At 47.2% G+C, this 24701-nt stretch overlaps 1 protein-coding gene across 2 annotated transcripts in view; it reads right to left on the bottom strand.

Moving 5' to 3' along the window:
• Positions 1 to 24701, bottom strand: part of GDPD5 (glycerophosphodiester phosphodiesterase domain containing 5) — a 98395-nt gene that overhangs the window by 34879 nt on the left and 38815 nt on the right. For both annotated transcript variants that reach the window (XM_058825296.1, XM_058825295.1), the window contains one exon: positions 22365 to 22539. In XM_058825296.1, the coding sequence (XP_058681279.1) occupies positions 22365 to 22481 (117 nt within the window). In that variant the 5' untranslated portion in view covers positions 22482 to 22539. The remainder of the gene's footprint in view (positions 1 to 22364; positions 22540 to 24701) is intronic.

Here is a 24701-nt window from a genome sequence, read left to right as displayed (position 1 = left end):
TCATTAAAGAAATGGGCAGAAAAAGGAAGAAATTGGGTCTGGCAGACAATGGGTCTGAAGCAAGGAGCAGAGAAAGAGAGAAAGAGAGAAAGAGAGAGAGAAAGAGAGAGAAAGAGAGAGAAAGAGAGAGAAAGAGAGAGAAAGAGAGAGAAAGAGAGAAAGAGAGAAAGAGAGAAAGAGAGAAAGAAAGAGAGAGAGAAGGAGAGAAAGAAAGCCCTGATGCTGAGGCTTCAACACTTCACCAGATGTTTCCTGAACTAAGTCACTGCACATCTCAGGCACATCTTGTTTGATTATTACAAAGCCTGGGCTAAGAGCACTCTGCACACTTTGTTAGAAGAGGCCATGAATGAGATTCCTGAGCTGTGACATGCTCCATTTACAATTCCATTTAGCAGGTCACAGAAAGGAGCAGAGAACATATTCCTGAAATATGTGCTCCTGCTGGGGCTGCTGGAGCTGAACTGCAGCACAACAGATGCAACTCAAAGAGAGCCAAAGCTCTAAAACTACCATTGCTACACGTTGTGAAACACCTCCAGCTCCCAGCCTCCAAAAACACAACCACAAAGGCTAGGGCTGATTCCCTCCAGGCTTGCAAAGCTGGGAGCAACGGGACAGTTTTGCTTGCCTGACCAGCAAGGAGAGGGATAGAGGGATGCAAACTGAGGGATAACCCAGCTTCCCTCCCCACAGACTGTGTCAGAGCACCAGTTTCTCTCCAGGTGTCCACCACCCACCAAAGGCAGCACTTCACTGCATGCCCAGCATCCATCACACGAAGCACTGGCAAGCCTGGATGGCAGGGATGGGAATTCCTGTGCTGTTCAGACAGCAGCACAGCTGGAGCCAGGGCTCTCTCTGGCTGCTGGAGGCCCCTGGGGACTTTCAGCAGCAATAATCACGTCCTGGACCAGCTCTGCTTCCAGCAATTACATCCTTGCTCTTTCATTCAAGGCAGAGGTAAACAAAAATCCCTGAGGGAGCCTCTGATTCATGAGGAAACAGAAGAGAGTGAGAGGGGATCCCCAATCTATCCCCCACAGCATGAGTTACTCTACTCCCACAGCTCCTGATAATGTTTTTAACCTACTGGATTTTGCCCAGCCAACATTACCAGTGCTTCTGGACAAACTCATGGAATAATCCAAATATTCCAAACCCATTCCTGATGCTAATAAAGCACCATCATCTCCTTTTTCACTTTCATACTTGGAGGCCAAGGGGAGACAGCTAATTTTTCCAGACTAAACAGGTCCAGATTTTTTTTCCATTCTTTACTGATAAGCCTTATCTAGGGAAGGAAAAAAAAACCAAACAACCCAAGGTCCTTGCAGAGACCAAGTGGCTGAGGTGCAAGGCTTGCCTGAAGTGGGGCACCTTGCTGGGCACAGCATCCCTGCTGAGCTCTCATCAGCATCAAGCAGCAGGAGGATTTCATGCTCAGAGCCTCCTGAGGGTGTCATTCCTGCTAACTCATGCCAGGCTCCTGACAGTCCTTAGCAAAGGCACATGATGGTGTCGACTTGCATTCAGCTGATGGTTCACTTTAATTAAAGCACCAGCATCCTGGGGCAAGGGGGTCAGGATTAAAAACAGCTTTCATAAAAGTAGGCTCAGTAAAAAAAAAAGGACTCTATAATCTACCTAAGAAAACAGCCAATGAAGGCTGTTAAATGTAATGGCCTCAGCATTACATTTTACTCAAGTAATCTCAGAAAAAAATTATTATCAGCAGGAGGAACATTTTGTGCCCATCCTGGGGATTTTGGAAGGTGTTTCCTTAATGTTCAGCTTCTGGCTCCAGGTGGAAATAGGACATTTGGGCCCTATACCAAGCCTGGAAAAGATTGCAGCCTCTAAAAAGCCCAGCAAAGCGGTGACCCAACCACCCTGCACCTCAATGGATCACTCAGTGCCAGGGGGAACAGCTCCAATTTGCCTGTACTGATCCTATTTCTGTCCTGGCCCCAGACTGCTTTTGTCATTTGTCCAGCTCAGGCTCAGATGTGCCCCCAGCTCTCTCCTCTTGGCTGTTTATGAGTTTAATAAGCACAGCTTTACAGGAAGAACACTGAATTAGAGAAATCCCGAATATTTATCCCTATTTAAAGAGAACTACTGCATTTCAGAATTGCTTACAGGATTTCTGCCCTAAAATGTTCTATAAAATATCCTAAATAATCTGACATAGATGTCAAATAGATGCAAGGGCAAATGACTGGACTGGGAGAAGAAACAGACAGTAAGTTTATTCCTTGGACAATTTTCCCTTGCCTCTTACCCTTGGCAGCAAATGTCTGCAAGACAAGTTCTAAAAATACTATCTTGTCATGATGCTTGGCACAAAAGGGACAAAAACAAACCAAGGATTTCTGTGCTGGTTGAAAGGGCAAGAGCATCACCAGCCAGAGTTGGAAGACAAAATCCCTACAGAAGAGGCAGTGGGTGCCATTCTTGGTACCAATAGCCAATTTTTCTGGATTAAACCCCAGATTAGACCCAGTGTGGGTCTAGGAAAACTTTGATTGGTATGACCAACAAACAGCAGCCTGTGGAACCTCCACAGAAGGACAAAGCTAAACCAGGAGCATCAACACCAAAAAGCAAACCAGAACATCTCCCACATGGAAACCCACTCAGCTTCTCAGAATTCTCTCTCTCCATCAGTGGCACAAGTGACAGGCAATGACATATTAAAAAAGCATTTGCAAGGGTTGATCATTGAGCGATTCTGCCTGAAGGGTCAGCTGGTCTCCAGCTGAGGACAGCAGCAAGGAAAATGCTAAAGCAGGAGGTGTCTAAATGCATGTGTTATTCAGAAACCACTGGGAGGCACAAAAGCGAGGGCTAAAATAAGCAAAATTTATAGAACAGTAAAAGCTGCAGCCAAGAAGTGAAAGGTCTGACTTACACAAGGTCCCCTTCTCACTTCCCAGCAGCTCTGACACATCACACTCACATCACTGCTGTTGCATTTTCTGTGATGTTTATAAACTCTGGCATGGCAAAGTTGGGTTATGTAACAACAACCCTGCCATGCGTGCCTGGACAGGAGCCAGGGCCTCCCCTGCAGCCATTTCCCCTCAGTACCATCACCGGGGCTGAGAGGCAAGCAGCCAACGCGCAGACAAGAGAAACAAGTTGTTACCATCCTGTTTGAAGCAGGAGCAAGAGCCTCCGTGCTGGAAACCTGAAATGCCTCAGTGCCTGACTGGAAAAGGCCCTGGAACTGCTCCATCCCCTCCCTGCTCCTTCCAGGGCAGCCCATGAACGGTGCCCAGCCCAAAAGAGGGGCCCTGCTCTATGAAATCTGGTTGATTTCTCTTCATTTAAAGCTGAAGCATCTGCAGCAAAAGCACAAAGGAGGCTTTGAGCAAGAGGCATGGCCAGGGAGATGAGGAGTTCCCAAGGGAGGAATTCCTGAGTCACCCTTCTGGAACCAGAGCAAATTTAACATTTCATAGAGCCACAGGATGGTTTGGGGCAGAATGAACCATGGGCAGGGACACCTTCCACCGTCCCAGGCTGCTCCAAGCCCTGTCCAGCCTGGCCTTGGGCACTGCCAGGGATCCAGGGGCAGCCACAGCTGCTCTGGGCACCTGTGCCAGGGCCTGCCCACCCTCACAGGGAACAACTCCCAATTCCCAATCTCCCATCCTTCCCTGCCCTCTGGCAGTGGGAGCCATTCCCTGTGTCCTGTCCCTCCATCCTTGTCCCCAGTCCCTCTGCAGCTCTCCTGGAGCTCCTTCAGGCCCTGCCAGGGCTCTGAGCTCTGCCTGGAGCTTCTCCTCTCCAGGGGAGCACCCCCAGCCCTCAGAGCATCCCCAGGGCCTCCTCTGGGCTCTCTCCAGCAGCTCCAGCTGCTGCTGCTGTGTCCCCAGGGCTGCAGGTGGGCTCTCACCTGGGCTCAGGGACAGAATCCCCCTTTTCCTGCTGCCCATACTGGGGAATCAGCCCAGGAATCAATCTCCAGTGAGCGCCCTTGGAAGCAAAGCAGCACCATGGGTAGCTGCTCTTTGGAGAGAAAACTCACTTTATTTCCTCACCACAAAATCGTTTGCAGCTCCAGAAAAGGCATTTTAATGTGGCTGATCTTCCCAGCTCTGTGGAAATGGGGATAATTATTGCTCTGCTCAAGAGCTGCACGTTGATTACAGCGACGGAAGGCGGCACAGAAATAACAAATCTGCCAAACTGCTGCTCCTGCACTCCACAGTCTGTCCAAGCAGCAGCACAGCCAGCCTGACTTTCCACTCCCCTTTCAGAGGACAACCTGGAGAGGGCATTTTCTGGAAGTTCCAAACAGCTGGCACTGAAAATAACCCAAAACTCAAGATTTTCCCTACTCCATCACTCACTGATTGTGAAACATGCCAGGAAAAAAGTGCTCATCCTGCAGCTCTGCCACGTGACTGAGGACAATTTGGATGAGCAAACTGCTTTTCACAATTCCATCTCTTTGCACAACCCAACATGGATTCAGCAAGTTGAGATAAAAGTTGATATAAAGCCCCTGTGGTGGCCTGGAGAGGATGGATCAGACAGATCCCAGCTTGGGGAAGAATGCAGGAAAGAATTCCCAAAGCAGCACTGGATTGCAGCCTGGGCTTTTACAGACAATGGAAATGTGGCTTTTGGCTTCACATCTGGGATAGATGCTCATAAAAATATTTCTAAGCACAGAAATAGATCATACCCAGAGTGTCAACAAAAGGGATGGGTTTTATCCCAACCACACAACCTCTCTCCTGCTTATGGAACAGAATATGGCCCAAAATGAGGCACAACCTGTGTGATACCAAGGCATAACACCTGCATTCCATGATCCTTCTCCATCTTTCTCGTGGAGCAAAGCAGCTCTTCAATCTACTGCTTGGAGGGGAAGCTTGGCAGACATCAACATGTTTTAAAGGCTGCTGACCACACTCACAACCAATTTTTTCTCTTCCTACTCTGTTCAGATAATAACAAACATCTTGGACCTGAAGGAAGGTAAGATAAATGCAGAGTAAAGAAAAAAAAATTGAATTTTCTGAAGTAATTGAATTTTTACCTGCCCTGCAAAGAAAGCTTTCCAGCCTATTTCTCTCCTTCTTCCTGCAAGAGCAAAAACTGCTTGTGCAGCAAAAGCCATGGCAGGAAAGTCATCTGCAGAGTCACTGCAAAGTCATCTGTCACCTCTGTGAGCTTTGTCATCACAATCCCTAAGCAGGGGTTTGAGCCACTGAGAAAGGGAACTTTGGGGAGGAATGGCCTTGAACTTGTTCTGCCTTTGGCTGGGCTGGGTTTTTTCCATGCATCTCAGAGCATCAAAACTGCTTCAGTAAGAAGCAGCTGGTGAGAAAAATACCCAGTTTTTCAATCAGCAGCTAAAGCAGTCCTGGCTCTTAATTATGACTAATTATATCAAGGCACATTTGGTATAAGACACCTGTTTATTTTTCAAAATGAGAATACAGCCAGCATTGCCTACACAAAGCACAGGAAAAGTAAAAACTCATTTACAAACTCACTTGAGGGTGTCAACTGTCTGCCTGCAGGACACCCACCCCAAAAAACCCAATCCTTTGCCACAGGAAATATCTGAATTATCCACAGCTCCCATTTCAGCAGGACTGATGGAATTTCTAAATATAGCACGTGCTAAGCCATATTTCCTATTTTTTGCAGCCTCTTCAGCAGCCTGGTTATTCCTGCTCCAGATCTGCAGAGAGAATATCAGGAATATTTCACAGAGATGCAGAAGGACTCTCTGTTCCTTCCTCTCCAAAGGCAGTCCAGGAAGCTCAGGGGTAGGAGCTGCATCTGCTGCTTCAGCCCACAGGCTCCAGAGGAACCTTGCCTCGGGTTTGCTCCAGCACCAGACAGGCTGCAGCTCTCAGGAGAGCCAGGAGAAAGGGAAAAGCAACAGCTCTGAAGCCAAGCAGGAGCATTCTCCCTGAGGGATGTGGGCTTTGACATGGTCTTGCTGCATTTAATACCCACACAGGGCTGATCTGGCCCTTACCTGTCTCATCTCATTTTCCAAAGCATCTCCCAGCTGTGGCCAGCAGCTCTGGGAGCAACACAAAGCATGGAGAGGACAAAACCAGGGAGGCCTGACATTACTTTTCTCCACCACACAAATATTTGATGAGCAAAGCTTTCTTACCATCAAAGCAACAACATCAGAACTGATTTTCTCCAGCCTAGGCCCACCCCTCCAAAACATCCTCCCTAAAGCAATGACTGCACTATGCCAGAGTGAAAAAAAAAAAATAAAAAACATTAATAAAAGTAGTGTCAATAAATCTCCTGGCAGCAGGCTGTGGCCACAAGCCAACCTGATTTACAGCTGAGCTTGCAGGAGGCAAGAGACAGGAAAAAGGTGGAATATGCTCCCCCCCAACCTCAAATTAGGAAGCCACAGGGAGAAGTGCAGATGGATGCTGGCATTCCCAGCAGGAGAATGGTTGCCAGAAGCAGGCACAAAACCATCCTGTTTGGCCAAGAGAACAGATCTGGACCATTTACAGCAGCAGATTGAGCTTGAGGTCACTTATATGATCCATAAAAAAATTTAAAAGTATTTAAAATCACATTTTGGAGTGTGTCCAGGGAAGGGAACAGAGCCCCAGGAGCTGCTGAGGGAGCTGGAAAGGGGCTCAGCCTGGAGAAGAGGAGGCTCAGGGGGGACCTTGTGGCCCTCTGGGGGTTTTGCCTGGAGAATCTTGTCCAGAAGTTTGGGCTCTGCCCATGAACAGCCTGAAGTTTTCTCCCCCTGCATCACAATGTCTCCAGCAGAAAATGGGGACTTCAGAGGAGCTGGAAGATTGATTTCTGTGGCCAAGTCTTTTTCTTCTTGCTGTGCTCCATGCTGAGTGCAAAACTGAGTTATTAACATGCAGAGCTCCCAGGGCTGATGCATGTGGGAAACCACCAGACAGACGTGGCAGCTGCCTGAGGTCGGGCAGGAATAGAAAATAAATCTGACAGAATCAAACAGAAGCTCAGAGAAGGCTGAACTCTGTTTTCTGCTGGCAGGTATTTAAAAGAAGCAAATAAAACTTATCAAAAGTACCTTGTCAAAACCATGGCCTGTGGCGCACACAGAAAAAAGCTTCTAAAAACAACCAAACAGACAAAAAAAAATTCCTAAACAAAATGATAAAGCCACCACACAGAAACATAAAAACCCCACAAACCAAAACTCAACAAACACCAGTCATAGACTCAGAATGACAGAATTGTTTGGGTTGGAAAATCCAGCTCCAAAGCCCTGCCATGGGGCAGAGGGGGTGCAAAACAACTCCTGTCACCACTGGACAGCACAATTCCCCCATCAGGAGCAACCAGACCAGGCTGCAGCCATGGATTCAGGAGACACCCTGGCACAAACATGGGATAAGCCAGCCCATTAAAGCAATTGCACCTTAGATGCTATAAAGCTTAATAAACTGCTCCTAAATTATTAGATCTGGCCTGATGTAATATCCCTGGCCTGCTTTGAGCAACAATCTATAGGTTTATTGGGTTATAAATTACAGTCAACAACTCAAGCAGGGCACAAATGAAAGATCTGCTTTGGAAGCAGAATTACCATGACACCATAAATAGTGACACACTGCACCTCCCTTCTTTAATTCCTCTTTACATTGAGGTTGGGCTATAACTTTTAAGATTTAAGATTAAATTTTTTAAAGAATCCTGCAGTTTGGGAATCTTCCTTCCAACAACATCTTTTTAAACCAAATTATCTTTGTCTGCTGGCTGAGAGCACCAGGACCAGCATCCGCAGGTCAGGGCTTGTTTAGTCCATAGCTCTCCACTTTTCCATTCCCTACCAGGAATTCAGCTGCTCCAACCTCCACCACCCCAGCTACCTGTTCTTTTAGCACAGTTTTGCACTCCTCAGTGGGTTTTTTTGTTTTTTTTTTTTTTTTTTTTTTTTGTGTAACATATTCAAATAAAACATCTCAGCCTTTCCAAAGGTGAACCATCACCAGATGCTCCCGAGGGAAAGTCACAGGAATCAGTCAATCCCCATCAAAGCTCAGGGAGCAGCCTAAAAGTGACAGGAGCATCCTGGAAACAACTGGGTTGAACATGCCTGGACACAGTGAGGCCAGGGAAACACTGGGATTTTCCCTAAAAGTCACTCCCAAAAGTTTTTACAGAGAAATCATTACAATCAACAACTTCACACAACACCTAAGCTTCCCTATTTTATTTTTGCCCCTATCCTGCAGTTCAGAAGCAGGGAAAACCTGGAATTTTTCAGGGGTTCACAGCCATCTCTCTGGCTCTAAAAGGCACAATACTCTTTGTGAGCCCTGAAAACAAAACTATTTCCTGCTCAGGTTGATGCCATTACTTGATACAGACAAAAGCAATTCCATCAGGATAATCCAACTCATCCCATTTTCCCCACCAACCTTCTCATTGTCCCTACAGGAAAAGCAGCTTTTCCAAGAGGAGACTGATCAGGACAAGTTGATTTTCCATATTCACAAAGCATCAGAAGACATAAAACAGTGACCCTGAGTTTGTCTTTCATGCTCAGAGGCCACGAAACCAAAGGCTCTGTTCACAGGCAGCAAATCAATCCTGACACCCTCTCCAGACCTCTGAGAAAATTAAAATCATTTTTAAACCCCAGCAAACTCTGACATCTGGAATTTGACTGCAACAGGACCCCGAGGAGGATAAATAGCTGCAATTTTGCAGGCAGCAGTGACAGCACACAGCTACACAGGGCTCCTTTCCTACCACTGGAAATAATCAAATTCATATTTAAATCACCCTCCTCCCACCAAATTATATGAAAGCAAATCCACTGTAGGAAGTCCTAACAAATAGAAAGCAGCAGCCAAACCCACAGGGAGCACATGATTTATTTCACAAGCTTTCCTCACCAGTGTCAGTGTCCCTACACAGTAAACATGGCTTAATAACAGAGCTGAAGTCCTCCTTAAGCACAATTTGGGGAAGCCAAGGAAAACAAACCCTAATCCTATTTGAAGCCAGCGCTGTGATGACAGACAGAAGTGTTTAAACAAAGCTCAAGATGTCCATACATGAATTATTAAGCTCAAAGCCTCTTTTCCACCAGTGCAAAAAGCAAAAAGTATTTTATCCCAACCCTACAAGCAAGGCAAGAGTCCAAAAATTGGGCAGTGCATGAACTGAATGATTTTCCCCAAAGTATGTCCACATATTTGTTTTTTTCTCCCCTTACTAACTCCTTTCCTTGTGATCTTGGAGGTGTTGTAGAAGGTGGAGCCTGCCAAGATCAAGATCTCCATAAAAAAGGCACCATAATTCAGAAAATATCAAATTTCCACCTGGGAAATGACTTTCCAGAGGTAACTGGGTGGCATTTAATGCATTTCCTGATTCTGAAGGGATTCCTCAAGCTTTAACTTGCTCCAACAAGGAGGACAAAACACGGCCAGAGGAAACAATGATATCTGAAATTTTCACTTTCTGTTCTCCACCAGGAGTTCCCACCCAGCAGCCACTGAGAAAATCAGTCCTGAAAAAGCAAATACAGGAGAAAAAATATATAAAAACATGAATAGCAGAAGGAACACTACCTGATTCTGAGCAGCACCATGAAATTCACCCAGATCTTTTCTTTATCGATCTCAAAGCAGGGCAAAACAAAATCTCTTTCTTAGCCTGGTGTTGTCTTTAAATCAGCATCATCAGGAGCAAGAGGACAGGAACTCCTTGTCCTCAGCCAGCTCTGAAATATCTGAATTTAAAGCCTTTGAGCAGTCTGGTGGTACTGAGGAGAGGGATTTTGGGCTATCTCTCTCCTTTCAAGCAAATAGAAGAAAGAGGAAGAAAACCTGAACAGGTTAAAAAGGGAGGGAAAGAGGCACCAATTAAATAAAAGCCACAAAGCGACATGAATCATTTCACTGCCAAGAAAAGGAAGAAAACAGTTCACCCAGGGCAAGATTAGCTGTTAACAAGCCTGTGCTGGTGGAAGCAATGCAGAAGTGCAGAAACTGGAGAGTTTCCTTTCCTCCTGTGGGTTTTTGTGCCCTCAGACACCCTGGAGGCTCCAAAGGCTCTGTCATCCCCCCACCCATGGCCATCCCCATCTCAGCACCAGGGCTGGCAGAAATCCCTCCTGGAATTCTGGAAGCCTCACATCCACTGAGGCTTCTAAAGAAGGCAACCCCAGCAGCAGCAGCTTTAAAACTCCTTCTTGCCACCTCTGAAAAACCCTTCAGTCAGTGGTAAAATTGTAATGCAGGCTTTAGAGCCATTTCAGCTTTTTACCTCTCTAATAGCTTTAAACGTTGGTCGTGAGTGTGGAAAAATCTCAAATTTAATTTGTTTTCAAGCCACAGAGGCACTGCACTAATAAGGAGCTGAGTGCTGGCTTCTCATAAAGCTGTTTTAGTGCTCATAACCACTTAATGTGCCAGCAGCAGCAGCAGATGCTTCCCAGATTGTCCCTGGGGTGCAATATCCAGCTTGGTGCTGGGATCCATTCACAGAGCACAGGTGAGAGCAGCATCTCAGGGGTAAAATGACAATTCCCATTTGGAGACAAGTCAGAAAAGAGGAGAAGACAACTCTTCATTTCCAAAGCTGTCCTGGAGTGCTTTGCAAGCTCTCAGTGATTAGAGGGGGTGCAAGGCTTGAGAATAAAACAGATCCAAGAGCATCTCAAGCACAGCAGAGAAATGAACCCAAAAAGAGCTCAGAAAAAGCCCAGAAATTCACTCCAGCCTCCACACTGACAGTGGTTTGTATAATGTATTTTTTTTCACTGACAGTAAATATTAGGTAATTTTACATTTTCACTGCTTTATAACACTCTTTTAAAAATAACTAGGTTTTTTACAGTTAAAACATGGCCTGCAATGGGCTCTACTTGTACAGCAGCAAGGTTTTTTAAAACAGTTTTTGTTTGAGCCCCAATGGCTCTTTCAAGTTTATCTTTTCATAAATTCAGGATTTTGCTAAGTCAGAATTTTGCAAAATCTTGGGATTTTGTGAGTTGTTCCCTTAGTGCCCCAAGCTTGTATGGCTGCAATGTGTTGTGCAGTGCTTGTGAGCATTTCTGGCACTGCTGGTGCTGGTTTGGTACAGTCAGAATGACCCTTTACACTCATTATTTGCATTTTGCTGCACAAAGGCCACCCCATCCCTCAGGTCTGGGAGTGACAGGAGCATTCCCAGGCAGCACCTGGCTCCAGGTGAGCCCATCCATCACTGCAGGCAGCCCCAGAGGCATTTGCCTCCCTTGGGATGCTCCCATGGAGGGACAGCCTGCAGAACAAGTGGGAATTGATAAGGAAAACAATTTGGGAGCACAGGCAGTGTATGAAGTCATGAATCACACCCAGACACAGAGGGTAAAGACCCCCTAAACTTTAACCCTGTTGCAAAATAGAATTGTAGAGCAGCAGTTGGCAGCTGGTTTAATACCTTAGACCATCCTGACAGCTCTGTGTGGCCTGGGTCACCTCTCCAGCCCTTTTTCCCAGCTGCCTTCATGCTCTCACACAGATCTGCTTTGAGGGAACAAGTCCAGCCCAGGAAAGCTCTGTACCCAAGAGCACAAAAGAAGTGTTTTCCTGAATTTTGCAGGATTTTCTAGAAAAAGGAGTGAGAATAACAGAATCATACAGGAGTTTGAGGTTGTAGGGGACCTTTTAAAGCTCATCCAGTCCAACCTCCCCAGCAATGAGCAGGGACCCCTCCCACTGTCCCAGCTGCTCCCAGCCCTGTCCAACCTGACCTTGGGCACTGCCAGGGATCCAGGGGCAGCCACAGCTGCTCTGGGCACCTGTGCCAGGGCCTGCCCACCCTGACAGGGAACAATTCCTGCCCAAAATCCCCCAAATCCCTGCCCTCTGGCAGTGGGAGCCATTCCCTGTGTCCTGTCCTTTGTCCCAAGTCTCTCTCCAGCTCTTTTGGAGCTCCTTTATGCACTGGAAGGGGACTGAAAGTGTCAAATGCCACTTCACTGACATGAAGAAGGAACATTAAATTAACACCTTTAAAGCCAAAGATTGGTGAGGTAAGGGCCAGAGCAAGCCTGTGTTTAATTCATCTAATCACATCCATCATTCAGGGCTTTTAGTACAATTAAAAAAAAAAAAGTCCAGAAGAATACTAAATATTATACTAAATATTATACTAAATATCACAAAAACCAGCACACAATGGCCAATCCCAAACCCACCCAGAAAACCGAATGAGGAACTTGGTTTGAAAGGAACCACCAAATGCAAACATTTGGGTTTACATCACCCAAGATGTGAAATGGTGTCAGTTCAGCACGTGGGCTGTTGAATTAAGAGCATCATCCTACACCCAAAGCAGCACTTAGGAGATGGAAACCCCAGTAAATGCATTGCATCAGCTCTGCCCACATTCCAGAAGGGGGGAGAGGAAAGGCACAGCTGACCTTTTTACAGGTGATGGATTGGCTCCTATAGCAGTTACTTACACAATTTCTAATCCCAATTTCTAATCTGGGCCCTCACCCTCACAGCCAAGACTTCCTGCCCAAAATCCCATCTATTTTCTGTGGCACTGGGAGCCATTCCCTGTGTGCTGTCCCTCCCTCCCTTGTCCCAAGTCCCTCTCCACCCCTCTTGAAGCTCCTTCAGATATTGCTTTGTAATTAAGAACTATTGCAAATGTGAAACTTCTAAAAGTAAATACCACACTCACACCAATTAATTAATTATTCCCACTGAAGACAATTAAAGCCCTGAAGCACAACAAGAGGCTCACTCCAGCTGCACTAAGAAACTGAAAGACAACTCTTGAGCAGAATTTGTCTTCAATCCCAAGGAAATTAATTTTCCAGCCATTCCTTTGTTCAGCCCTGTGGGCTCATCCCAGTCAAACTGGTACAAAGATGCCAAAATAAAAGCAGAGGTTGCTTTAAATTTTTGGCTGTCTTATCAGCCCAGGCTGAGCAGAAAGATTCCTTTTATTTGATTTTCTCAGTTTCCTTTTATGCAACACACCAAGCCACATCCCAATACATTTGATTTAACATATTTGCAGAGGGCAGACTGGCCCCATCCATAAATTCTCCCACCACAAGAGCAGTAATAAAGTTTGAAGTAGTGGAAATCTCAGTTTTCAACAGCTACTGGTGGTGAAAATCAACTGTAACTTCAGAACCACTTTTCTTTCAAATGAATTCCCACATTCCACAATCATTAGCTGTCCAACTCAAAGAAAGCAGGAAAAGGAATTTTTTAATTATCTATCTGGGGCCAGTTCATTACAAAATAAAAAGCAATCCACAAACAAAAATATCTTTATGCGGCAACAGCAGAAATCCAGCAAAAACACAGCCAAAAGGTAATGATCCTGAATTAGATTCTACTCCCAAGCAGGTAAGCTCTGCCTGAGTCCTGCAAAAGACTCAGAGCAGCTGAACAACACTGTAAATGAAAATGTATGTGAAAATATAATATATGGAAGGAGGTCCCTGGGACCACCTCCAATTCTCATTTCTCAGAGGGAGTGTGCTCAGGAATAACTGCAATTCCTTTTTATCTCTCTAAGAGGCCCATGTGTCCAGCCAAAGCAATCTCATCAGAAAATACCTTTTTTTTCTAATTAAGATGCTTGTCAAGTTTTATCTACTACACTGGAAAGGCGTCTCCAGCCACTCTTCAGGGGAGCTGATGGACATCAGTTAATTAAAATCAAGAACAGACAAATCTTGGATCAGATTGGATCCAGCCACTGCACTGTTTCATTTCCTTGCCCTTCATCCTCCCTTCCTCTTTCCTAGGATATGTTTTATGTTTTTCCAGAATCTTATTTTCCAGAATCTCACACTGGGCTGGGTTGGAAGGGACCTTTAAGATCACCCAGTACCATCTCCTACCATGGGCAGGGACACTCCCACTGTCCCAGCTGCTCCCAGCCCTGTCCAGCCTGGCCTTGGGCACTGCCAGGGATCCAGGGGCAGCCACAGCTGTGCCAGGGCCTCACACCCTCCCAGGGAACAAGTCCTGCCCAAAATGCCCTCTGCATTCCAGCCCAGATGGCCACAGGGCAGGAGGGAGCAGGAGGGAGCCCAGAGCAGGGCAGAGCTGATGTCCTCCTGCTCCCGAAGCCATCCCTGAGCAGCACAGACAGCGTGTGGGGCAGCATGACCCCCACTGTGACCCAGCTGGCAAGCCCTGAGCGCTCACATTCTGCTCCACAAAGTGCTGCCCCATCCCAACACAGTCTCATTGATCCCCCAGGATGGTCCAGAGGGCAAAGACACATCTGCTGACAAAAGCCACTCAATGGGCCAGTGTGCCACACAAAGGCCTTCCGCCCCAGCTCTGGTGGCAACCCAGTGACCTGAAGGCCTCAAATAAAGAAAGAATTAGAGCAAGGCAAAACTGAAGTGCCTCTCTCTTTCCGGGGGAAAATTGCTACAATCAGGGTCTTCCCCAGCTTCCACAGGCACAGCTGACTCCAACAGAGACTGCCTGAAACATGTCAGATTTACCAGCTTGAGGTTAGGGCTTGTCTTCCCAGAAACAAGGGTGCACTTGTTCCTGGATCTGCCACACAAGGAGATGCTTTGTGCAAGTCAAAGAAATCATGTATTTTTTCTAATACATGACATATGGAAGGGATTTACCTATTTTTCCCTAAGAGAGATTTAAATGGGTTCAGTGCAGTGCCAGAGGGAAACCAAATGAAGCCACAAGGCCCAGCAGCAGCTGAGTGTCCAAAGGCAGCATCCCTCTGGAGAGCAGGCAGAAGCTTGGCTCATTTATTCATTGCTATTTTTTAAATCTCAAGGGTGAAGTGTTGGGGAAAGGAAATAAACAATCAGCCATCCTGGGAGTAAATTTAAATGCTGGAGCTGGCTCATCACACAAAAACTTTTATATTTCAGGCCCACTGGTCCATCACAGTTCCACTTTGCTGTTTATCCCTCCCTCCTGGCTGGAGAAGCAGAAATCCCTGATGGCAGCGGCAAAATAATTTGGTCAGACTTGAGTACAGAGCTACTAAATCCTGCAAACACACACAGAACAAATCTGCATCAACCTCAATGGGGAAAATAAAAAAGCAGTGAAATGAGAGATCCTTTCCAGATACTGCTCAGCTACACCCCCACTTCTGACACAACCTGAATGTGCTGGGGAAGGAACAGACCCGGACAAGGAGGCACAGCCACCACAGAGGGCTGGCTTGCCAGGATGCGGGGTGGTTTGAGCGGTGACAAACCAGAAATGGCACCTCAGCAAGCTCTGAATTACAGGAACCAGGTTTGTTTTTCCAGAAAGGCCACAAAAATCACGTGAGAAAATGTCAAACTTAAAGGAACAGCAGTGAGCCAGAATGAAAGAGCTTTGTGGTGAAAGGAGCAAAGAGCCAACACATCAACACCAAAACCACCCATCTCTCCCCCCCAAGCATCATCAGATGGGATATTGGGCAGGAATTCCACCCTGTGAGGTTCCCAGAGCAGCTGTGGCTGCCCCTGGAAATATCCAAGGCCAGGTTGGATGGGGATTGGAGCAACCTGGGATAGGGAAAGGTTGGAATTACCTCATTTTTGAGGCCTCTTCTTGATTACAATCAAGAGAAGGGTTGGTTTTGGTGCCGAAAGGGACAAGGATTGGGGTCTCTTTCCCTTTGCTAAGCATCCAGCTGATCTGATCCCACTGGAATTTGGTTGAGAATTAGAGTCCAGGAAGGACACCAATTGGCATAAGGGGGACGTTAAAGTCTCCAACCTTCTGCTGTTCACATCACCCTCAAACCAAGAGCCTGGTGCCTGCCCAGCAGCCTCAGACACCCCCAACTGATGGGCAAGGAGATAAGAGCTGCTCTCCTTGGACCCAGGGCCATCTTTGGCTGCATGACCTGAACAATAAACTCCACTTGCTGGTCAGTGCCACTGCTTTTTGCCACCCAAAAGTCAACCTTGATTTCACAGCCAGCTTCAGGAGAGCTCACAAGGAAGCTGATTCAGTTTCTAGGAGTCACAGGCTGCAAGTGCACACTTCAAACAAAGCCTCAGTTGTTTCATTTTTTTTGTTCCATAGTTCTCCCAGCAAAAGGGCCTCATTTGACTTCACTCAAGTCAATTGACTCTCAAGTGCTTGCTGACATCATCTGCAAACAAGTATCAGCCAAATAAAGGCTCAGAACTGCACATCAAGAGGGAATTATGGGTCCAGATCAGGTCAACAGCTTTGCTTTTAACACCTCACTGTAGACATGGCACAAAGGCAAAAAAAATTAGAATAATTTTCAAGGCTGAGATGAGTACAAAGAGAAGCAACCAAAAAACAATTAAAACCTCTAGCCATGGCTGGTTATACCCTTGAAATCCCACTCTGGAACTTGGCCACACTTCTTCTGGAAACAACCTGGAGAAAAAGCTTAAATCTGCAACCAATCACTCCTAAATCCAAGTTTCCTTTCCCAGAGGAACACACAAGACAGCGAACAAAAGCACAGATCAGCTTCACAGCCAACAAAGCAGAGTCATTAGAGTTTTCAGCTTTGCTAATCAATTTTGTTAATGAGACATGTCAGCAGCACAGAGGTTCCCAGTTCCTGAAACCACAAGCATTCCTGGAACCCCAGCACTTTGGACCCCCACCCAGACCTCACAGGCAGCAGAGTCCTCTCCAAAACAACAGCCTGGCAGATACTGAAATGTCCTGTGACCAATGCCAGGAAAGCCACACCTCACAGATTTCAACCATTATTGCAGAGAGGGGCACTTGGCAAGGGCCTGGAGGAACAGGACAGAGGAGAATGGCTTCACACTGGCAGAGGGCAGGGATGGATGGGATATTGGGAAGGAATTCCTGGCTGAGAGGGTGGGCAGGCCCTGGCACAGGGTGCCCAGAGCAGCTGTGGCTGCCCCTGGATCCCTGGAATGTCCAAGGCCAGGTTGGACAGGGCTTGGAGCAGCCTGGGACAGTGGGAGGTAGAATTAGGTGATCTTTAAAGTCCTTCCCAACCCAACCCTGTCTATTCTGGTTCCTTCCCCAGCTTCCACCTTGTCCTCAGCACACTTTCTCAAGGATCATCACCACACACAAACCCCGCTCCTTCCTATTCCTTCCATTTCATTCATTTACGCCCACTGGGGCCAGGTTGCCTTCTCATCTAGTTCATTTTTGCGGTCATTTTGGAGCCACAAGCATCCCTGAGGCGCTTCCACAAAGTCTACTTTTATGAGAGACAGAAATAAACCACCTTCAACTTGGATAAAAAAAAAAAGAAAGGATGATAAGAAGCTTTTTCCATTGGCCCCTGCACCCTCCCAGTGCATCCACCACCCAGTAATGACACACTGCAAAGTTGCTCTCCAACATTTTCTGTTCTATCACAGCCCAACAGTGCTTGGATCTATTCCAGGACACTTAGGAATTCACGAGAGAGGCTGGAAAAGCAGAGTTGGTGAAGGAGGAGAGTGGCAAATTCAACCCCAAATGGAAAGTAAATCACTGGAGCCCAGCTCCAGGGCAGCAAGGTCACATTCACTTCCCTCTGGGTGAGGAAAATCAAGGCTCCTCTGGAAAAGGGCCACAATTTTTCACTATTCTGTCAAGAACAGAGAGAGAACTTCTGACATGGAGACTCCCACAAGTCAAACTTCCATGATGTCAATGCCATTTCACTTTTCTCATTTTCTCTCCTCACAATTCACACTCATGGCTCCACACATGGGAAAGGACTAAATGTCTAAGTAAAGATCAACACAATTAATTAACCTGGGATTAACAGGATTACAGGTTCCCATTGCCTCTTTGGAAAAGGGAGTTATATAATTCAATTGTAAAAGTCTAACTATAACAACAACTACACAGTTGAGAGAAAAAACATTTGTATTGGAAAATAAGCAGAAAAACCACCTCAATTTTTTCCCCTTCTTGGAGGGAATTCAGAAAATATTGTACCTTGATGCTGTGTAAAAAATCTCCAGCAATGGGTGTAAGATTGTTTCATTCACAAGCCCAAAATCTGGCACCACAGCAGCTGCTGTGCAGAAAATCAACTGTATCCCAGTCAAAACCAGTACAGGGAACTCACAGGGAGAGTTTGGAAAGGCTTTCCCATATGGGTTAGACCAGGAGTTGCTGGAGCACATTCAAACCAGTCAGGATTTTATGAGAATGGCTGCACCTCAGAGTGGAGGAGCATTGCTGTACCCAGGGAAGAAATCCCTGTAAAAACACGTGGCTGGCTCTGAGGGCCCCAAAATCCCTCCTTGCCCCCTTTTCTCCCCCCTTTGTCCAGCTGCAGCTCAGTTCCGAGCCGGCTGTTCAGAGCCAAAGCCACGTTTTGCAGATGCTCTGCAGGAAAACCCTTTGACAACTCCAAAGCTTTACAAGTCCCAGGGCCTGTTAATCACCAGTCTGAGCCCATAATCCCAGCCCAGGCCCCACACTCAATGGGTTTTGCAGACTCTCCCCCACTGGCATTCTGCACCACAAATTCAGCATCAGTCACACATCCTCCCCTGACAATATTTGGGGTGCACCACTAAATTAGGCTCCAACCCCGTGGCTTTTTGGGGTTTCCAGGATTTGGGATTTCCCATTCTCCAAAGCAGTTTGCTGAAATGTGGAACATTTTTGACACAGAACAGGCTGGTTCATCCCAGCCTTTCTAGGAGGGTGTGGAAATCAAAGAGAAGCAAGGGCCTGGCAGGTTAATCCCAGTTCCTGAGGCTGGAGCAGCTCTTTGCTCCTTGCCAGTCCTCCACAGGATCCTGCCCTGTCAGAGAGGTTTTGCTCCTTCATGAAGGCCAAAATGTGCTATTCCCAGTTAAAACCAGTAACACCCTGCCAAATCTGGTCTGAAGGCACCACACAGAGCAAATGCAATTCCTGCCTGGCTCAGCTGTCACAGCTTCCCTTGACAATCATCCACCTCACAGCCTCCCTGTAAAGTGAAGGGGTCAGAGGTGAATTTTACAGGATCTTTAAGTGATGTGGAAAACCCTAAACACAGCCTTTCATTTCCAAGCATCGTGGGGAATAAATAGAATCATAGAATCAGAATAGTTTGGGTTGAAAGGGACTTTTAAAGATCATCTAATCCAGACCCCTCTAATGAGGGGGGCACCTTCAGGAACAATAAGGAAAAAACACACTGATATTTAATGGAATGACTGGATTTCCCTGCATTTGCCCATCAAGCCAACAGGATTGGACACATCCATTCATGGGGACTCAGCTCTGAGTCACTGCTCACATCCAATGCTTCAGTGCCCAGCCTCAAATCAAACAACCTTGAGAGAGCCCCTCTGCCTCAAGAGCTCCTGTGCCTTCAGGCCCGTGGGCTGAAACCCTCACAAATAGAAAATCACACGGAGAAGGGCAAATGAAGCCATCCTCTAATAGCAGATTGCAGCAAAGCAAGCAATTTCTGTGACCAGTGACCTCTGGCCATTTGGGAATCGGCCCTGACAAAGTCCCAGCTCCAAAGCCCGTGGCTTAGATCATCTGTTCAGGTCATTTCACAGCTCTGGCCAAGCGGGAATTACAAGAGCATTTCACCAGAGAGTGAATTAATACACACAGCCCAGACACAGCCCTGCAATTCATTATGCTGATGGATCACAGCTCCTCACTTATCTCTGCACAAAAGGACCCCAAAAAGCCCTCAGAAGCCTCAGCTGGAGGTCATGTGATGCATTTAACCAAATGGACTATCTAGAATCACACACATTTCACTTGAGGGGCATAAATCCTGACAGGGACTGCCCAACTCATAGGAAGGAAGGGGTTGATATATCATTTATAGATCTGCAGCTACGTGAGCAGCAGCAGACAAAGGCAGGGAGAGGCTTTATTGGATATTCCCCCTCCCACATCCTCACAGTTCAGACAACTTGCAATTAAGAAGAGGATTAGGAGATTTGTGTTGGAGAGAAAGACCATGTTTGATAGCTCAGCCCAGCCAGTCAATAAAAGTGGCTTCTTTTTACTGGATAGATTAAAAAATGATCATTGCTGTTTCCTTTGGGAGGAAATCTTTGTCCCCTCTCCCAATATCATCCACCAGGATGATATTTGCTGTGTACAAACAACAGGGGTTTGGAAACAATAATAATAAAAATATGCTTCCATGCACTGACTTCATAATATCCTTGCTTGAATATGTGATGAACAAGCTGTGGTTAGATCAGCAATTCCTTCCTCACACCAGCTACAGAGATTTTAATGATCTGAAACTCAGCAAGACCATTTCTCCTCCTTCATCTGCCTTTCACTTAAAAAAACATTAAAAAAAAAAAGTGAAAGGGGATCTTGCCATTAAAGCTGAGGGCCCACAATAGAAAAAAGGAATTTTGCAAATGTTCAAAATGCCTCCAACCCCTCTCTTCATTCTCAAAGGTCAGAGAAAAGCAAAGGATAATGACAATTCCAGCAAGCTGCCTCTCAAAAAAACCCCTAGAACTCAGGTGTCCAATTAAAATTCTCATTTTCATGTAATTTCTTAACGTGGAGTAGGAAGCTTGATGTACATAAATTTGAAGGAAAAAGAGAGGAACCATTAAAATTCTGGCTGTTGAGGTGTAGCACAATTCAGACAACAAACATTCACAGGCATCAGCTGAAGATAGGGAGGCAAGGCTGGGTCATGATCCAAATTTGGATGAAAGCCTTTTATTCTGGGGAGTTTGATGTTTTAACAAGGAAGCAGGTAACACAGCCTGCAGCCCATTTTAGGCTTTCTTCTCCTACTCCTGCTGCTTTCTCCATCTCCCTTTACCAAAGTGGAAGCAGAGGCCTCACAAAGACTTCACAAAGACCAGCTCACACTGGACATGTTTTAAAGCCTGGATCAGCTACCTTTAAACACGATGAATTCCTTTCCAGCACTAGCAAAAACCAATGGAAATTCCTGGCAAGCTTGGAAAGCTGCCACTGATATTTTTTGGTAATGCAAGCAGAGGTAGATTTCACTGAAAAATTCATGGCAATTTTTCTGTCAATTTTTAGCTAAGAACTGCAATATTATGCTGGCTTGAAGTGGTCACCCAGACCAAGCTGGAAGCAGAGGGAAAACAGCACCAACATTCCTACTTTGCGAAAGGAAAATTGTTTTTAGGCTGCACAAACTCCAGGCGTGACTTTCCCATCACAGGGGAGCTGCTCCTGGCCAAGCTGCACCACCACCAATGGCTGCAATTCACAACCAGGAGCATTTCTGGCACAGGATCTGCCACACAGCCCTGTCTGCTCCTTCACAGCTGCTTTTGCAAGAGGAAAAGCACTCCAGAGCCAAGAAGATCCCTGGTTGTAGGCTTAAAAACAGAACAGAGGAGCCAAGCAATAGGAGAGCAAAATTAGGCATTCAAAAGGCAACCAAAGGGTCCCCTGGGAGCACTTGCAGATGAAACAGGATTTAAAGAAGGAAAAAAACCCCCGAATTTAACTTGTAAGCACACTTTAAAAATCCATCCCAGGCAACATGGGAGTACAGGAGAACAGTCAAACAAAATCCTTACCCAGCTGATGTAACAGGGTGCTTTGGACAGCAATATTTTCACACTTTTCTTTATCAACAAATCACAAGACCTCATCTCCCAGCCCAGAACAAGAGAGGAGGTGCAAGTTGAGCCTGGATTCCCTCTGGCAGAGCTCCTACAATCTGTATTTAGCCAGGGGAGGAAAGAGGCACCTCCAACAGCTTTCCCATTCACCCCAGCTTGCTCTCACCTTCTTCTGCCTTTCACTGAACCCCAGAAGAGTTTGGGCTGGAAGGGACCTTAAAGATCATCCAGCGCCACCCCTGCCATGGGCAGGGACACCTTCCATTGTCCCAGGGTGCTCCAAACCCTGTCCAACCTGGCTTTGGACACTGCCAGGGATCCAGGGGCAGCTCTGGGCACCCTTTTCCCCTACCTACAAACTCACTGTCACACACAAAAACAGGATCATAAAGGTTGGAAAAGACCTCTAAGATCTCCAAATTCCTTCTGGGGCCAAATAGCACCATCAAGAACAGAATCATAAGACCTCTCAAGATCCCCAAGTCCCTTCTGGGCCCACTGAAACCACACAACGAAGACAGATAAGCTGCAGAAACACAGAACTTACATATCCAGCTAAAGGTGCAAGCAGCAGCAGGAGTAAAAAAACCACAAGGAAAGTGTTCCCCTTTAGCACAATATAAACAGATTTGGGCACTTTCAGTCCCCTGGAGCACCATGACCAACCTCACTGTGCCCATCTCTACATCGACCATGTGGGGACGGCCTCCTGCCGTGGTCAAGAGCTCCCATCAAACATACAAGCCAATAAATAAGGAAAAACCCCAGATCTTCCATCGTTCCAAGCAAGAGCTGCACGGCATCAGGAGAGGGACGGGGTGGCAGCGGCCCTGTCCCTGCTCACCTTGGTGGTGTCATCATGTGACCGCTGGTACCGTTTCCAGCGGCAGCCGTAGATCCCGGTCAGACAGGACAGACATAGCTGGGGCTCGTAGTACTGCAGGGGTTGGTGTTTGACCATGCTCCTTCCAGCCCCTCCTGAGCCTGCTGCCACTAATCCATCAGCTCCTGGGAGCGCCCTGGGGCAAAGCAGAGGAAACAACAACAAAAAAAAGGAAATTAAAATCCCCGGCGATATTTCAATACGTTAACAAGCAATTTAATAATTAACCATGTCGTCTGGCTGCTGAGAGCAGGGATGAGAATCAGATCTGTTCCCAGCCCTGCCAACATCTCCCACTCGTTACTCAACGAGACCAAGAAGTTTAATTAGTTTGCAGGTTTGGTTTCTTCCTGCAGCTTCTCCCACACCACCAAAAGCAAAGTGTACATCAGGGAAAGCCACGTGAGGACAAAAACAGCAGGACGAGGATCTGCAGGATGAGGTGATTGGGTTCCTATGAATGACTGAAGTGTAAAGAGACAGAGCTGCTGCAAGAACCACCTGAAAATCAATTCAGAGACCTCCACAGAGCTGAGGCTGAGCCAAGCTAAAGCAGTTTAGTGTCAGCATCCCATGGAGCCTGCAAAACAGCCCCAGATGAGGAATGAACACTTCCATGCAGAAGGAGCATCACAGAATCAGGGACTGTCCTGAGCTGGAAGGGATCCAGCAAGGACCAGACTTCTGGACAGCCCCAAGAATATGGAATACAGAGTGTGTATACACAAAATGTGTACTACAGATATTGCCCTCTCCCTTTATAAGCCTCTCAAGCACTCCCAGGATGCAGAGCTGGATGCTGTGCTTGGTCCCACAGCACACGTTTCCCACAGCTTCCTGCAGCCCAGGTGGGCACCCACAGCCCCACACAGCTGCTGTGTGCATCACCACAGGCTGGCAGAGGGGTTTGGCAGCAGCTGAGCCTGCACAGTGCTTGCTCCCCTTTGCTCAGAGTGCAGGGCTGTGTGCAGGGTGTGTAAATCCACCCTCTCCAGGGGAAACACTTTGCCTCCTTACATGTGGGATTCCCAGGGCTCAGGTCTGGGGCAAAGTTGTGACAGCTGAGCAGCAACTGGATCAAGAAAGCACGGCTGGGCTTAGGGAGATAAACCAGCCACCTAAAAGCTTTTCCTGGACACATCCCATGGAAAGAAGCCTCCAAAAGCAGGGCTGACTGTATTTGTCACTCCAGCTGCTGCACGAGGGGATGCTGCAGGCAGTGCTGTAGTCTGGAAATGTCAGCAGGGACACAGAGAGCTCACCCCTCCCAGCCCTGTCTGTCTGTGTCCATTCACACTCCGTGCCGACAGCCCAGGGCAGCCTTGCCCTGACACTTTAATCAGGACTCAGCATGCCAGAGGCTGTTGTGGCTCCAGAGCTGTCACCAGGCTGTCCCCAGAGCCCTGTGCCCTCCTGAGACACAGAGGCAGCTTTGTGCTTTCAGCACAGTTCCCTGCGCTGCTCGGGGCACTGACACGAGGTGGGCACGACCCACAGGTCCATGTGTGGCCAGCCCAGCTCTCCACGTGGCCCTGCTCGTCCCCTGGGGTGACAGGCAGGACAGAGGGGCAGCACAGCCAGCCTGGCAGAGCTGTTTGCTGCTCACGTCCCCCCGTGCTGCTGTGCCACCTCCACGGCCTCGTGTCGCGGTCACCTCCCTGTGCCCGCGTCCCACCTCTCCTCCTGCTGTTCATAAAGCTCAGCATCAGGCCCTGCTCAAGCTGCCTGCCCATCCTCAGCTTCCAGAGCACCCCCAGGAAATGAGCCTCCCCTCTGCCTCCCCACAAGACCTGTCACCGTGGGGCACTGGGGACGTGCAAAACTGGAGATGCTGCTTAAAGCTCTTGGGCTAAACCTCGCTCTCTGCCCTGAAGATTCCAAGTGTGGAGTGATGTACGAGATGCTGAGGGCTCTGTGCAAGATGTAAAAATCACTCACAGCCTGTTAACAACTCCCCAGCCAAAGCCCTTATTCCCAGCCTGAAAGCCTAGAAGGCTGTAGCTGTTCCAAGTAATCCTGCACTAATTCCTCTCCAAAGGACAGCATCTCTCCTGCTTTCCACTCTCCCTGCTTTACTCATGCAAGGCAGGAGGGCAGACAGGCCAGCTCCATCCACAGAAGCTTTCACTGGGTTTTTTTAAATTTAATTACATTTGATCACTTTGACAGGAGAGAATTCTTTCCCTGGGAGGGTGGAACAGGGTGCCCAGAGGAGCTGTGGCCGTGCCTGGATCCCTGGCAGCGCCCAAGGGAAAAGACAGATGACAAGGCTCTGTAAGTGAAGCTCCCACCCTGGTT

The sequence above is a fragment of the Ammospiza caudacuta genome, chromosome 2, assembly GCF_027887145.1.
Source record: "Ammospiza caudacuta isolate bAmmCau1 chromosome 2, bAmmCau1.pri, whole genome shotgun sequence".
In the NCBI taxonomy this organism is placed as follows: domain Eukaryota; kingdom Metazoa; phylum Chordata; class Aves; order Passeriformes; family Passerellidae; genus Ammospiza; species Ammospiza caudacuta.
The sequence above is the reverse complement of the archived record's forward strand: the minus strand, read 5'-3'. Positions and strand labels throughout refer to the sequence as shown.